At 40.5% G+C, this 15,599-nt stretch overlaps 1 protein-coding gene across 2 annotated transcripts in view; it reads right to left on the bottom strand.

Moving 5' to 3' along the window:
* hd (humpty dumpty) overlaps positions 1-15,599 on the bottom strand; it is a 106,683-nt gene that overhangs the window by 66,107 nt on the left and 24,977 nt on the right. For both annotated transcript variants that reach the window (XM_067124401.1, XM_067124400.1), the window contains exons 3-4: positions 11,148-11,328; positions 5,370-5,483 (exon numbers count right to left, since the gene is read on the bottom strand). In XM_067124401.1, coding sequence (XP_066980502.1) covers positions 5,370-5,483; positions 11,148-11,328 — 295 coding nt within the window. The remainder of the gene's footprint in view (positions 1-5,369; positions 5,484-11,147; positions 11,329-15,599) is intronic.

Here is a 15,599-nt window from a genome sequence, read left to right as displayed (position 1 = left end):
AAACGGATGGGTTACAGTTTGCTAGAAAGTTTCCCCTACAATGGGCTTCTATGGGAGAACTTTAGCATTACTATAATTATCATGGGTATCCCTACAGTGAAAAATGGCTACTTGTATTTACACTCAACACTTTTCTTGTCAATATCTTCCCATACGCAATATTAGGGACTCATTAATTTTTAAAATTACAAAAATGACTACACTGAAATATATCTGGTGATGAAAAAATCGTGTATTAACCAAAATAACAGAAGGTAAAAAAATTACTCATATCTTTTAAACATTAAACATTTTTTAATCTATTTCATGTTTCATTAATTCAAACCATTACTTTAACATATGCATACTATATGTATTTTGTCAGTCTAGATTGCTAAATAACAAGAGGCAAACAGCAATGGATGGTTAGTTAAGTAATTCTCCCCAACAGCACTGGGAGGAAACCTGTCTGTGTAAAAGATGATTTATATTCATGAAACACAGACATACTCTTCAAAAAACACAGAAACTTTTTTATTTTACTTCTACAATAACACCTGTTGAGACATATGCAGGAACTAAGAGCAGATCTCCAACTAGTAATTGAAACAAAATAGAATCTCTGCTCTACATGCCACCAGAGGAATAGTTTTCTTAATATTTTCCCTTCATCACTGGCTGAATTTCTACACATGCAGGAGGAGCAGCTCCTAGTTCTTCAGCTCTCTTATATCTTTAAAAGAAGTCTGCCTTCTGAATCAGTTAGTCTCATCAGCAAAAATGAGAATGTTAACTAGTTAAGTTAGAAAAATCTTACTTCTACAAGAGACAGTGTTTATTTATTTATATACTACCAACCATGTGATTCTGATTCTTTGCATCAAGTAGTGAGATATGCTTACAGTGAGCCTTGCAAGGCAGCTTCTGCTAAAAAGACCAGCTTCTGAAGGGCAACTTCCTCTGCTATTGTGAGGTCCTTGTATGCAGCTATTGATAAGGATGAACTAGGGGTAGGTCTCTTATTGAAGACACCCACCTTCATGGCCATGTTGGTGAGCTTATTGCTTAGCTCCTTTAAAAACATCTCAAAAACGAATGAAGCCAGGAGATTAACAATCTCAAAGATCTGTAAGAGACACAGCTCAAGAGGTTCTCAAAGTCAATGTCCCTTTCCTTCATGGCTTCACTTGACACAAGGTATAAAGCAAACACATGTGGAGGATACAGGCCATTCCCAGCAAGCAAACCATCCTTCTTACCTTCACAAACACATGTTGAAGGTATCTTCTCTGACGGGAGAGCTGTGCAGCTGTAGGACTCTTCCTTTATCTCTCTGCAATCTAGGAGCCAAACACTGTATGGTGGAGAATTCCAAGTTACTCCTGATGGATACAGAAGGATGTATCTTCACCTGTCAGATATGGGAAACTACTTGAAGAACAAGCTAGTGGTGAAGCTATAGCCCTTCACTACAATTTCAAGGAATAGCCTCCTGGGAGAGAGCTTGTTGATGGTTTCATGGTTCTCTCTGTTCTGCAACCATCTTGGGATTCAGTCAGTAAAACATGACTCTGTGGCCTGGTTAAGTCTAGAGGATATATCACTACTATGTTTTCTCTGGGTCTCTTGTCTGCATCCTGGGCCCTTCCAATCTTAGCTAAGGTCCCAGCTTCAAAAGTTCAAGGTTGAGGAACACCCTGCCCTTACCACCTTCTGGTTTTGAAAGGTGTGACAGACAGGGGTCGCTTGAAGGAGGTATGTTTTCAATCCACGCAGTAGCCAACCCATCTGCAGTGGAACTGGAGACAGGAGAAGTAGATATTCTTGGGAAGACTCATAGCGACAGATCAGCAAGTTGATCAGTGCCTCACACTGAGACCAGACCCACAACAGAATTCATAAAGGGAATCCATCATAGATCTAACTTTCATCTTGTAGACAAACATATACAAAGAATTGTGACTAGATCAACCATTTCTCCTGGAGCTCAGTCCCTAAAATAATGCAAGACCAGAGTTCCTCTTACATGAGAAGGCACACTAAACTCCCAGAAGATCACAGAATACTAACTCCCAACCATTCCCTTTCTATTGGTCTGCAGAAAACCCAGAAGCTGAGGAGTCTATGCTACAATATGGACTTGAAGGATGATACTTGGTTGAAGCCAAAAGACCCCAGGAAGGAGAATTCCTAGTTCATCCTCTGGCTAACCTAAGAAAATTTTAGCAAATAGCACATCTGTAGAAAGAATTAACAACTGTTCCAGGAGAACAAAAACCCCAAGACAGAAAAGTTCATTTATGCATATCCATGTTCACCATCCCAGTATCTTAAGAGGAGTGCTAGGACTTTGCTACATTCCAAACACCTCCCAGGCATCAACCAGTACATAAAAGAGTCAGAAGCGTGTCAATTCCCTAAGATGAGAAGGAAGAGGATAAAGACAGAAGGCATGAAGAAGCAAGTGCATGGGCTCAGCCCTTCTATCATGACCCTTTCCTATTTTCTAGAATGAATGAGTGGGCTGCATGGACACTTGCAACATATGACATCAGGAGTGCACATACCAAGCACAAACACAGGTAGCACACAAGCATGTGCAGGCCACCAGCAGAAGCAGCCTATGAAAAACTGGCAAACATAAAGGGAACTGAAATACACCTCCCTTGAAAATCTTGCTGAAGGTCAATCGCATACCTCATGACTAACTGACACCTTCTCCCAGGCTTTTGATCTCAATGAAGGGAATGAAGACCATCTGCTCTTCTACAGGGAACATTCACAAGAAACTGAAGATAACCCACAAGAGAAGACTCTACACAGCCCTACCTTCAGTGGTCCAAAGATCAAGAAGGAAGGAGAGAACAGGAAGGGCAGAGAGGGTAACCTAACGCACTCTGGAGAATTTTGTATGAACAATCCTTTCAAAAAATGACAAGTTTTAAATCAATTTGTATCTTTCATAAGTAACAAACTTTCAGTTTTAACACGGATAAATTCTCTAGTGCCAGCTGGAGTCCCATTAAAAATAACAAATAACTCAAGGAATTGGTGACGACTGGAGTCAGCCAACAGGGAAGTAGGAGGAAGCAGCGCAATCTGCCTTACCCCCCCATCCTACGCATCATCATAACAGTTTCTCTCTAACCGCCTTCGTAGCAAGAAGCCAGTTATTTAGCTCTTCCTACCTGCATTATGCCTCGGCGTTCTGTTTTTTCTTCTTTTTTGTTGTGTGATTTCTATGTGATATTGTGCTGTTTGTGTGTTTCTTGCACTTACTGAAATGCAAACCCATGATTCAGCTAAGCCTCCCAGGCATCAGAGGCAATGTCCTGGGGCTGGTAACAACCCTTGTTCTCGTTACTTGTCTTCTTTGGATACAGACCCCCATTCCACTTGTAGTAGGTGCACAGTTAACATTTGCAGCGTAAGTAATCCATGTTCCGAGTGTTGTCTTTGGCCTCCTAAGCAATAGAAGAAATTTGATAATAAGGGGAAGTATAGGATGAAACCAATGGCACCATTTTGGGAAGGTTTTTCACCACCCTTGGGGACACGCATTATGGCAGTGGCATATGCACCCTGAATCTTGGCTTCAGATCCCTTTCCAGACCCCAAAAGGACTTTTAAAGGAAACTGCACAGTAGATAAATGGAGCTCTAACCATCAGACCTCCACTTCTCCACTGCTGCCTCAACCTTGCTTTTCAAAAACGAGTAGGGGCTCAGCATCCATTGAAGAATGACAGTGCTCTTGGCTGAAACCTATCTTTAGAAAAATTCACACACAGCATCACAAAATCTCAAAATGATAGTAGACTGGCATGAATCCTCCCCGCCTCCCCCCCACCACAACAGCCTTCAGAACTTCACATCTTCCTCAAATGACACACCAGAGAATTAAACATAATGACAAATGAAATGGAGCCATGATGGGACTCCATGCCTCCCCTTTCAGCAGAATGAAAAGGAAGTTCCTTCCACACAAAGGCATGCTGACTTACAAGTTCAAATGAAGGGAAGGCAAGTCTTAGCATCTTCTGGGTGTAGCATCTCTGTGGATTTTACAGAGGTAAGGAAAGTAACTTGGAGGAGTGACTAGAGTTCTTTCATCCGCCAGGGTGTGGCATCTCCACGGATGTTACAGAGGTAAGGAAAGTAACTTGGAGGAGTGACTAGAAGAGTTCTTTGATCTGAAGGTCATAGTCTACTTCCTCCAAGTGGAGACCATGCAGCCCAAATGATGGTGATGACTAAGCCCTATGACCTCCTGGAAGTGCCTCTCCATTTCAGCCTACAATGGTTCCATAGACAGAGGACCCTAAGGTCCTGAAGGATCCATAGCCAACCAAAAAGAACCCTTAACTGCAGTAAAGGAAAAAGACAATCAACAAAACCCTGCACAATGCCCAGAGGGCCATGATGAGTGTCTCAAGTATGCTCCAGATGCAAGGTCATGATCCAAAGGTGTCAAAGGTGCCTGAACATATTAACCTTCTTTACCTTCAAGCCTAAAACTGAAAGCAAAACCTTCCAAGCTGATCCTGTTAGCTAATCTAGGCAAGGAGGTGAGCACACTATCTGTCAAGTACAGAATGGTATTTGAATGAGCACAGTCATGCTCAGGAAAGTCCTGAAACCAGTCATGAGCATACCCTGCGACTTACCAAGCCAGTTCTGAGGAATCAAGATAGTCAACAGTCCAGGGAAGTATGGAATCTTCTTTTCATAATTCTTCAGAAGTACAAGCATGGAAAGGGTCAGGGTCAGTTGTCCCTCTTCTGAGAAGACTGAGCAGGCAAATAGTTGATTACCTTGCTATCAAACTCCAATGAATGAACCAGCTCTTGCTGAATATATACACATATAAAAGATGAAGGTTTTTATTCCTGTAGAAACAAACTGAAATCGTTTTCATAAAATCTCTGACATAATAAACACCAGCAAACATAAAAAAAGTATAATGGTAAGCTTCACAACATGACTGAGGACCATGATCGCACTCAAAAATGAAGTGTCCTGACTCAACATTAGCCAAAGAAAAAGTGCTAAGTTACCATTGGTGAATGGGTTGTAGCCTACTGCCAATTAACTACCTTGTTACCAAGCTTTGTGCCAAGAATACTCCTCTCTAAAAGATAAAATTTTGTATTCTCACTGGATCAAACATGTTTTGTATTATAAAAAGTTTTTCACCTGTTTATTCTTGATATGAACATAAAATGCCATGATTAATGATTAATTTGCAATACTTTTTGTAATCATTGAAAAATAAGTTTATTGGTAATCCAGGTAACAGCTTGCTGCTGGCAAACAACTATCAATTACCTCATATTTAAGATTACACCATCAAGAATTTGAACACGATATTAAGTCCTCTTAAACAAATACCTTGAAATTATGTTTCCATGGAAGAGGCTTGAGAGATCTGAAACGAACTTTTGTCTTCAAACTCCAGTCAACAACTAACTTATGTGTCCAAGTTTGTTTTGACGTGCCATCATCCTGGAAAAACAAAGTAAATACATCAGGAAGAGGGTAAGGCTCCTCAAACACTCCACTGACATGCAGAAACACTGATAAGTATTTTCACAGTGCAGAATACATTCTTATTCCCCCAGAAGAAATTGACTGTGCACAGAATTAAAATTCCTAAATTATTAACACTGCTTCCTACAACTTTAAAAAGAGATCTTATATTGCATGACATTAATAATTAATGGATAAGCTAGCTGTCGTAACAAGTCATTCCATTCACTATTAGCACTTACAAAATTTAAGGTGAACAATTTTTTATTTTCTTACTCATGATTATTTTTATGAATTCTAATTAATATCTACTCATATAAGGTGTAAACATTTTTATTAAAGCCTTGTGGAAAAACTCAGCTTTACCTACAGCACTGTGCTGTACTGATATAAATATTCCAATTTATAATATATTACACTATGACAATTACTTTTTACAGAATTCATACCATTGTGAAAATCCACTCTAATTTTGCATATAATGCACAGTTGTCTTTATTCAATCAAACAACATTCTGAGAATTAAGCAACTGACAAGGCTTAACATTCATTGATTCTTTCAATGGCTAATGTCAAGCAGAATGGTGTCTACACAGTATATATATCATTGCAAAATGATACCAATAATTATATCAAGAACAGAGTTCATTTAAATTTCCTGAAATCAATAAAAATGTTTTTTTAATCTTTTGATTTATATGATACACATCATTACATTTGGGTTCTAGAGTGCCCCTGGTAACAGATTTGGTAGTTCTATGTATCCATACCAGCTGCAACAAGAAGGGACAGAGTAGGGTACTTTCTGTAATGTATTTGAATATAAAAACCAGTTTTTATTTATAATATTTATTTTATCACACAACATTACCTAAACAATCTAACAATGATTTGAACTAAAGCCTGTGGAACCATAGGAATCTTGGAGTGAAAGTGATTAGTACCCAAGAGTTCTGAACACTAACAAGGGTTCATGAAAATGACTAGGGCCTATTAAATGATATCATGGGTTGTACTAATTAACCCTCTTGCGCTTACGGGGTTCCTATAGCGTTACCCGGTACGCGACTTATGCCGTGGAGGGAAAAGTCGGGCTCGAGTGGAAAAGTTTCTTTGTAAAAATCGATATGTCCAAACTATAATTGTTACAGGCTTCTGGTTTGTTTTATGATGTTGGAAAATGACTGAATTTTTCCTAAAGCAATCAGAAAATCTTTGTAAGGCTTAGAAATAATAAAAAAGATGTGATGAATGTGAAATTTTTATGGAAAATCATAGATTTTTTTTTTAAATAATCATGAAAAATATAATAATTAGGTTTGAGGAGTTTATACTATAAGTAAACTGGGTGGAAATGTTTGAACTTTCACGTAAAAGCAATCATTTTGCTATAAATTTGTTTGCTAATTAGCTGTTACCAATTAAAAAATGCTAATTTTTTACGGAGTGCAATTACCAGATTTTCCAACCTACTTATGTTGACGTTTCATATCGTACCTAAGTAAGAAATAAAGATAGAAAAAATAAAGGTGGCATTAGAAAGCTGAATAAATTTCCTATAAAACGCACAAAAGAAAGATATATGTATTGTTAGAATAAAATTGAGAAATTGTCGTTAGATTACAGGCAATCTTTTTTCTTTTTCTAAGAAAAAGTACGGCAACGATTATTATGTATAAACGTTGATATTTTTACATTTTGCTGTTAAGCACGATAAAGTACAAAGAATGGCCATTCGAATGATATATAATACATGCACATTGAAGTTATTTACAGATGCGCATACAGGTGTATAAAAAATTATCTACGCATGCATAAATTCCAGCCAAACTACAGCGTTCAACGCGTATATATATACTCTGACATTTTTCATAATTACTCTGTAATAAATAATGCTAGAAAAAAAGTGAAAACTGTGATGGAAAGCTGAATAAATTTTCTCTATATATATTACCTAAAATCAATAGGTGTTCCCAGTACCGCATACACACGAGACTAGAGGGAGGAACACTAATACAGGCTTTCCCTTGATCCCTCTTCTTGGAAAGCCAGTTCTCTACTTGGCAAAGAGCTTTCTTCGATGAAGAAGAGAGAACCATCTTGGGCAAAGAGCTTTCTTTGATGAAGAAGAGAGAACCATCTTAGGAAGTCTCGTCGAATCCACTGGCTGATTGCCCATCAAGAAAGACGAAGCTGGAGAGGAAGGAAAGAATGGAGTGAAAAATTCCACGAACTGCTGCAGAAGGAACTTGATCAGTGTTACATACGGTGTAGAAGACAAGAAGAGAGCGGAGACATAATTAAGTCCAATTCAGGAGCTGTCTGTGCTGCGGGTTTCTGTAAAAGATGAAGGATATTATCCAGTTTACGTTGCAAAGGCTCAAGAGCTGGGTCCAACACAGGAGAAGGCTAATCAGAAGCTGCAGGGCACTTGGAGTCTTGAGGGGGCTCAAGCGCTAAGGGAAGATCAGAAGCTTCAGGGTGCTCCGATGAAAGAGAGCATCCGACCACCTCAGGGTGCCTCACTGCGTCAGGGCGCTTGCCTGCTTCAGGGTATTTAACTGCATCAGGGCGCTTGGCTGCATCAGGGCGCCTGGCTGCTACAGGACGCTTGTCTGCTTCAGTGAGCTAGGACCTCGCTCCTGGCGCTGAGGAGAGGAGAAATGCTCCGGACTGTCCCACTTGCTACACGAAGGTTGAGGAATGAAAGAAAGCTCCCTTATTCTCTTGTAAGGGAGATACGGGGACTGGTCTTTACCAGAGAAACGTCTCTTAAGCGGGCAAGATTCATTGGGGAAGCGACAAAGATGGCCTTACGAGGTGAGAACTCCTCAGAACTTGACGAGATGCCTTTCCAGCGGCTGTCTCTAGTCACGACCTGGGATGCAACAGGCTGGACGGAGGGGACGACTGCCCGTGGGCAGACCCCATTGACCTCCCTTGGGCTAACGGTATGCCTCCTCCCAGGTAGCAGGGAGTATGGCAAGGACCGACACCTAGGAGAATCAGCCGCCTCCTCCACTGACACTTCACCTTTAGCACTGTTTTCAAACTTGTCCATCAGGACACATACTGATGCCCCTAACTGAGCCACTGTACTCACTACCAGATTTAAACATTGCTTAAACTTATTCTCAGGGCTGGCGAAGTACAGGGACCGACACCTAGGAGAATCAGCCGCCTCCTCCACTGATATTTCACCTTTAGCACTGTTTTCAAACTTGTCCATCAGGACACGTACTGATGCCCCTAACTGGGTCACTGTACTCACTACCAGATTTAAACATTGCTTAAACTTATTCTCAAGGCTGGCGAAGTGATTGGGTTTGGAAGTGATGGAGCCAGGAGAAGGAGTAGGTGGTTTAGGAGAATTAATTGATGCAGATGGGGAAGGGTTAACAGTTGGAGACTTAACAGACATGTCAGCCTTATCCAATCTATGAGTCAAAGCCTGACTAGCTAATTTCCCACTGGCTTTAGCAGCTGCTTTCCTCTTCCTATCTCGTTCTAGCTTAGCTAAATGAGAACTTAAAGTTTTCCATTTCTATTCTCCCCGATCTCTGCACTCGTCACACATCAAATTGAAAGAGCAAACTTGTCCTCTACAACCGAAACGCAAGGTGTAAGAATCGTAAGTCAATTTTTTTTTGTCATCGGGGTATTGCAGCCTTTACTGCATTACCAGAAACTAAAACTACTAGTGCTGGACATATCCTAACTAGCTGAAAAGTCAAAATCATGAAAGTCAAATCCAAAAGAGTCACTATGTGAAAAAATGCCAAAAAGGCTACAAAAATACTTCAACAAGGAAGAAAATTACGAATTCAAAAAACTCTAAACTGCTGTAACAACACCAGGTGTTGATGCTACAAGTGGCAGAAACAAATTGTCGTATTGGCGATGATGTTTCTCTTTCGTACCCCAAAAGTGGGCGGGCGTGATCACCTACGCAAAACAAAAGAATCGCTACCGCAGAATTCAGAATTCTAACTGCCGTTTGAGTAGAAACTCTTAGCTAAGTAGTTACTGGGTAAGCTACTTATATAAAAACCTATACTAGGTGAGAATTCCTGTAACATATTTATCTCTTTTAGATACAGTGGTTCATAGTGGTAGGTTTCTGTTTCCTAGCAGTAGCAGTTATAACTTGGACCATCAATGGATGGTCTTTTGCTTGTCACTTTTTTTCACAAGTTATATTGCAACAGAGATCTTCCACATTCACGACTGATCCCTGGTCCCCTTTATCTGCCAAGAGCAACCAGATTTGCTGAACAGCAGCACCAATATGCAGTAAATGTGCCTCACTGTCGAACTTCTCGGTTCCAGAGGTCCTTTATTCCTCACACTATTGGACTGTGGAACAGCCTCGCAGAGGATGTCATGCATTTGGAACTTCAGGAGTTCAAGTGAAACTGCAATGCATTATTAGCCTAATATTATTCTTCTTGCATTTTAATACGTTTTTATCTACTTATCTATTTATTTTTTCTTTTCATAAGTAGGATTTCTTCTTTCTGTATTTCCCTTTACTTCTTCTTACTTCTTCCTAATGAACACTATTCTTTGGAAGCTTGAATTTCAAGTCAATGGCCCCTGTGGGCTTGTCCATATGAATAGGTTTCATCTACTGAATAATAATAATAATAATAATAATAATAATAATAATAATAATAATAATAATAATAATATAATAATAATAATAATAATAATAATAATAATAATAATAATAATGCAAAATACAGAGGGCAGTAGGGAAAACACATTTCCAATCCAACCCCATGAAGGAAAAGTCAGAGGTAAAAATATGATAATCTCTCATATACTCTTTCCTTAAATTTTTACCAATGGCCTCAGATCTACTTTTCCTCAATTTTCTCTTGCCAATGACTAACTTGTGTTCAACTTTTCTCCTTTTAGGGGTAACACTTAGTGTGCATTACACAGCATACTATTGATGGTATGAGTGTTTTCTAAAGTCATTTAGCCCAGATAGCATTTATTTCTTTCTTTTCATTTTCACCTGTTCCTTTGGTTTCTCCCTAGTCAGCTGCCCGACTTTTCAACTTAACTGTCCTCCAGTTTTCATATCCAATTAAAACACTAAGAATGTAACTTAGTGGTCTTGTTAATTTAATAACACCTCTACTATCTGTACAGTCTGTTCAGACTGGACCAAGGGAAATTTGTTTGATCATAAACCACACTTTCCTTTCTAAACCCTATTTCTCTATACTGTGTGGTAGTTTGCTTCCTCTATTTTACAGGTACTATTCTATTCAATTCTAGAGCTAAGGAAGAAAAAAACATTCTTTCCATCAGACAATCATATGCATCCACACAATTAGCTTATCTCTCCTCCATTTTCAGGAGATCACCAATTCCTGGATTAACCAGTTCCTTAAATTTTCATACTCATCAACAGCCAAGCTATAGAATTCTTTTACAATTCTATGGTACTTTCATTCTGTCTAACCGCTCTCTTCTTTTGAAAGCAGCTCTATGACTTGCTTTAGCATTTTCACTCCACCCCTCCCTTTTTTCCTTGCGAACTGATGCTGAAGGCAGAGGAAAGCACTGAGTTCCTTTGTGCTATGGCCTTCTCATACATTTGATAAACAAACATAACCCATTACTTACTACTGGGGATGATGAAGTACCAAGTTCTTTGTTAAAAAAACTTGAAAAATCAACAGCCTTGCCGGCATTACTACTTGAATCTTTCCCCTCACAAGGATTAAGTAAACGGAAGAGAGAGGCATCACTTGTGATGTCTAAGTTACTGTCGTCATCAAGCTTTGATTTTTTATTTGGGGAACACCTGTTGGGAAATAAAAAATAGAAAAGAATTAAACAAAAATTCTTTACACTTACAAAATTTACATTCATAACAACATTTTGTAAAATGAAAAACACCACTATGATACGGTATAATACATATTATGGCATCATTCTCATGTTTCAAAAGTATAAGCCTTGTGCCAAGATGCCTGATTAGGGCAGAAAAATACATGCTGAACTGTTGCTTAAAATTATAAAATTGGTCCTTGACTGTGCTTCCAAAATTGGAAATGTCTACTAATCAATGGGATGAAAAGAGGGTACAGTACTAATAGTAAACGTTAAGAAGTTTAATCATTAAGACTTTTCTTTTCATACAAATACCAAACTTTCCCATTTGGTATATTGGCTAAACTACAATAGCTGTATTTGATGGCAAAATATGTCCATTAAGTTTCACTGTGAAGCACACATGAACTGTCAATAAGGAAAGCTTTTTCCCAGTCTTGAACAATACCTATCTCCTCTGCTTGATAATAGAAATGGTTCTGAAGCCAAATTTTAAAGATACTAGCTTCAAACTAAGCTTTGAAGAAAAAAGTACCAGATCACAGGAAACTTTTACATTATCACTATAAACACCACAGATGTTTGAGATGTTCAATCATAGCAGGTTTAAGTGTCCAAGTTCCAAGTAAGTTTGCACAACACAAAGCAGACAAGCTACTTACTATCTCCTGGCAAAGGAATTTCCTCTTCAACTCATCTGTCAAGGTATTAATGGGCACAGGTTGGCAAAATAATGTTTTTAAAATGAATACAAAGTTTTTTATACAAACCCACCAATCATTTATGTACCTATACCTCAACTCAGGAAAGTTCCCAAGATAACAGGTCTTTTGTCTGTCAAATACAGGAAAATGTAGTCTCATTTCACCACACAAAGACCCTCAGATTAGTATTAACCAGTAACCTCATTTTTTGTGGAAACTAAACGAGGGAAAGAGTTTTGGGCGCTGGGAAGAGAGCACTCATTGTATAATTAATTGGTTTGTATGAAAGGACTTGCTTGTTTCTTCACAAACCCATTAACTTACGGTAGTCCTAATGTGTGTAAACACAATCGCCAAATATTCCACAGATGCTGAAGTCTCCCTTTCCACCTTTCTAAGTCTGCATCAGGGTTATACAGCTGCCTTGATGGCAGGTTTAGTCATTCTTGGTGTGTCTGTTATTTCCAATACATATTACAATCTTGCTGCCAAAATTTTATTTACTAAGCTCATTTGCATTATAAAAGGATTTTGACAAAGGAAAAATCTATTTCTGGAGAGGGGCCCGTGTCAACCGGTGAAAAAGTCCATTCAGCACTTATTTCTAGGTAATTCCGTTGCTAGATACCAGAGAAAGCTAAATGAAATGCTGGAGTTACTACCCCCAGAGCGAGCTCCACTAGATGGAGTTGTGTATGGAAAAGGGTGAACTACAAAAACACGGAACCTTATCCTATAGAGATTCCCAATGTCAAAAGTCCCAACGAGAGAGGTGCCGATACAAGCCCATGCACTACTCGCGGACTGTATACAAGGTAACACTAGCCGCATTCCATGTTAGCACCCACCCCACTAGAATGATGTTTACCATGGGAGGGAGAGAATGAAAAACAGGTGGGTCACGGGTGACACGGGCCCCTCTCCAGAAATAGATTTTCCTTTGTCAAAATCCTTTTTCTGGATCGGGGTCCGTGTCAGCTGGTGAAATAATAACAGAGAAATAAACATCATTCTTATGCTATTAAAGACTTAAATAGAGACGTTGAAAACTAGGAGAATTCTACCCTGAACATTAGTAAGGTCCTCTAAATTCATGTAATGAAAATAATGTAAGTGGTCACCGTCTAAGATCATGAGCTTAGAATAGAACCTGAATAGGCTTGTATTAAGAAAATACTTCCTGCCTAATAGCAGACCCAATGACAGTACCCCCCCCCCTTTTTTAAAAGAGAGGACCTGACAAAATTGTGAGGTCCTGCCTAAAAAAGCCTGTAAGGAGAAAACTAGGCACAGAAACAGACCTTGTAAAAGGGGAGTACTTTCCAAGGTGACCACCGAAAATGAGGACCTTCAATTGTAGATAGAAAGTTAGGGTAAGGAATTCGCAACACTACCCCTGATGAGGGGAAACCAAAATGATTGGTTCCGCCAGACAGGGCAAACAGTACAGGAAAACTAACACTAGAAGCTAAGCTGATTAAAAATTTTTGGGTCTTCCCCAACAAGGAAAGGTAAGAACAAGATGATTGTTGGTTACCGGGCTAACTCCGATACATTACTCAAAGACCAGGAAACCGAATGTGGACGGAGTACTGTTCTTAGACGAACACAGACCTTAGGGATGAAAGTTAAGTGCCTGTGAGTCTGGTTCCAACAAAACACTTTCCTCGAGGCCAAGGTGTGGCATGCATCATTGCTGTAGCTTCGAAAACTATTTGAAGAGTGCTAGTTACTTAACTGCAGAACCATACTGCAGTAGAGTAGGATCCCTTAACTGATTTCAGGAAAACAGTAATAACAGGACCAATATCAGTTTCCTCCTAAACTGTAAGATTCACAAAGACCACAAAGCCAGGACATCAGAGCTTGAGGGGCTGACGCAGGCTGAGTTTATACCAGACGTGACAGCTTGATAGTTTGTGGCTGAATTGGGTTGCAAACAGACCTACTTCCAGGTCCAGGAAAAGGTCACAAGACTACCTGAATGACGCTCCGTCTAAGGACTATTCCGACACCAGGGGGGAGGCCCTGGGTAGGGAAAAAAGTAGTGACCTTTTGGACCCCTACGAGAAGGGTGGTAGACAGAGGCACTTGTGTCTGTCGGTTATGGAGAAGAATGAACCATAACCTGAATGAAGCAACTCGAGTCCAAAACCACTTGTTTACGCAGCGCACTATTGCTGTTTTGTTCAGAACCAGCCTAAAATGAAACCTCTTGGGGGGAAGAAGTTTCCCAAGGACAGGAAGACTGTCACCGCCCTCCAAAGCATTGATATGGAACTGCCGGAACGTGACCGACCAAGTTCCATGTACTTCATTGGGCCAAAAAATATCCACCTCACCCGCCCAGAGAGGTGACGGTGTGGAATACTGAGGCCGGAGGGGAAAGCTGGAGAGGAACTGACTTCAGTAAGCACTTGATAGTTGTGCAAGGCCGGAGGCCACTATTCAAACAGGAGGAATCAGGGAGACACGTCCCTGACTCCGCTTTGACTTCAGAAGGAGAACCGTCACTGAAGCAAACTGGAGAGAACCCAAGACCTTTTCTTGGGCACGGCGAGAGGTATGCTTGAGTTGCTGAAATGATAGGTCGCCCTTGCTATCTCTTTCCGCTTCCACTGGATTCACAACTACTGAAGGCTACCCTCTGGAATCAGGTGGGATTCCTTCCTGTTTACTTAGAAGCCCAAAGACTCTAGAAAACCGATTATAATGACCGGCACCCTCAGGCAATTCCCGACACTGGGTGCCCAAATGAGCCAGGCAACTAGATATGCAGCTAGCATAGCCTTCTAATACCGGAGCTGTTGAACTACGGTATTGTTCAAACTGGCAAAGACTCTGGAGCTGCATTGAGGAGGGCACGAACCTGAAGGGGTACGCCTGCTCCCCGAGTCTGAATCCCAAGAAGGGATAGGACCTTTCTGCAACCAAGATTTGAAAGGAAGCGTCGGAAAGGTCTATAGAGGCGGTTATGGCTCCACGGAGCAGTAGGATCCGAACCCACAAGACTGTAAGCAACCAAGACTTGCCGCATTGAATAAGGAAAATAAACGGGACACGCCTGGAAAAATTTCCAGTGGAAGGGAACTTCCTTGGCAGACTGAAAAAGCCTGACAGGCCATTCACACAGACCCCCAGAACTCTGGCCGGAGGCTGATTGAACCTGATTGGGGGAGGGGGACAACAGTCCAGCTCCACCCCGGGCCTTGATAACTATACTCTGGGCCCAGGGTCTGAAGTTCCAGTGGCCCCGAAAATGGTACAGCTTCCCACCCACATGAGAAATACTACAGGGAGGAGGCTTGATTGCCTCCCCTGAAGCGTATGCCTTCCCAATTTCTCGGAGAGGAGTAGGATGCTTCCCTGCTCCTATGATAACCCCGAGGGTCAGAGCCTCTGGCCAAATGTCTAGTGAAAATTCTTTCCTTAGGTTTTCGTATGAAGCAAAGAAAACTCCGGCGGAGGCACGTGGGGGAGGCAGAGACACAAGGGGGTGTTACAAGGGGCTGATGTGTTGGCTGAACCCGCACACATC

The sequence above is a fragment of the Macrobrachium rosenbergii genome, chromosome 22 (genome assembly GCF_040412425.1).
Source record: "Macrobrachium rosenbergii isolate ZJJX-2024 chromosome 22, ASM4041242v1, whole genome shotgun sequence".
In the NCBI taxonomy this organism is placed as follows: domain Eukaryota; kingdom Metazoa; phylum Arthropoda; class Malacostraca; order Decapoda; family Palaemonidae; genus Macrobrachium; species Macrobrachium rosenbergii.
Note: the sequence above shows the minus strand (reverse complement) of the source record. Positions and strands in the feature narration are given on the sequence as shown.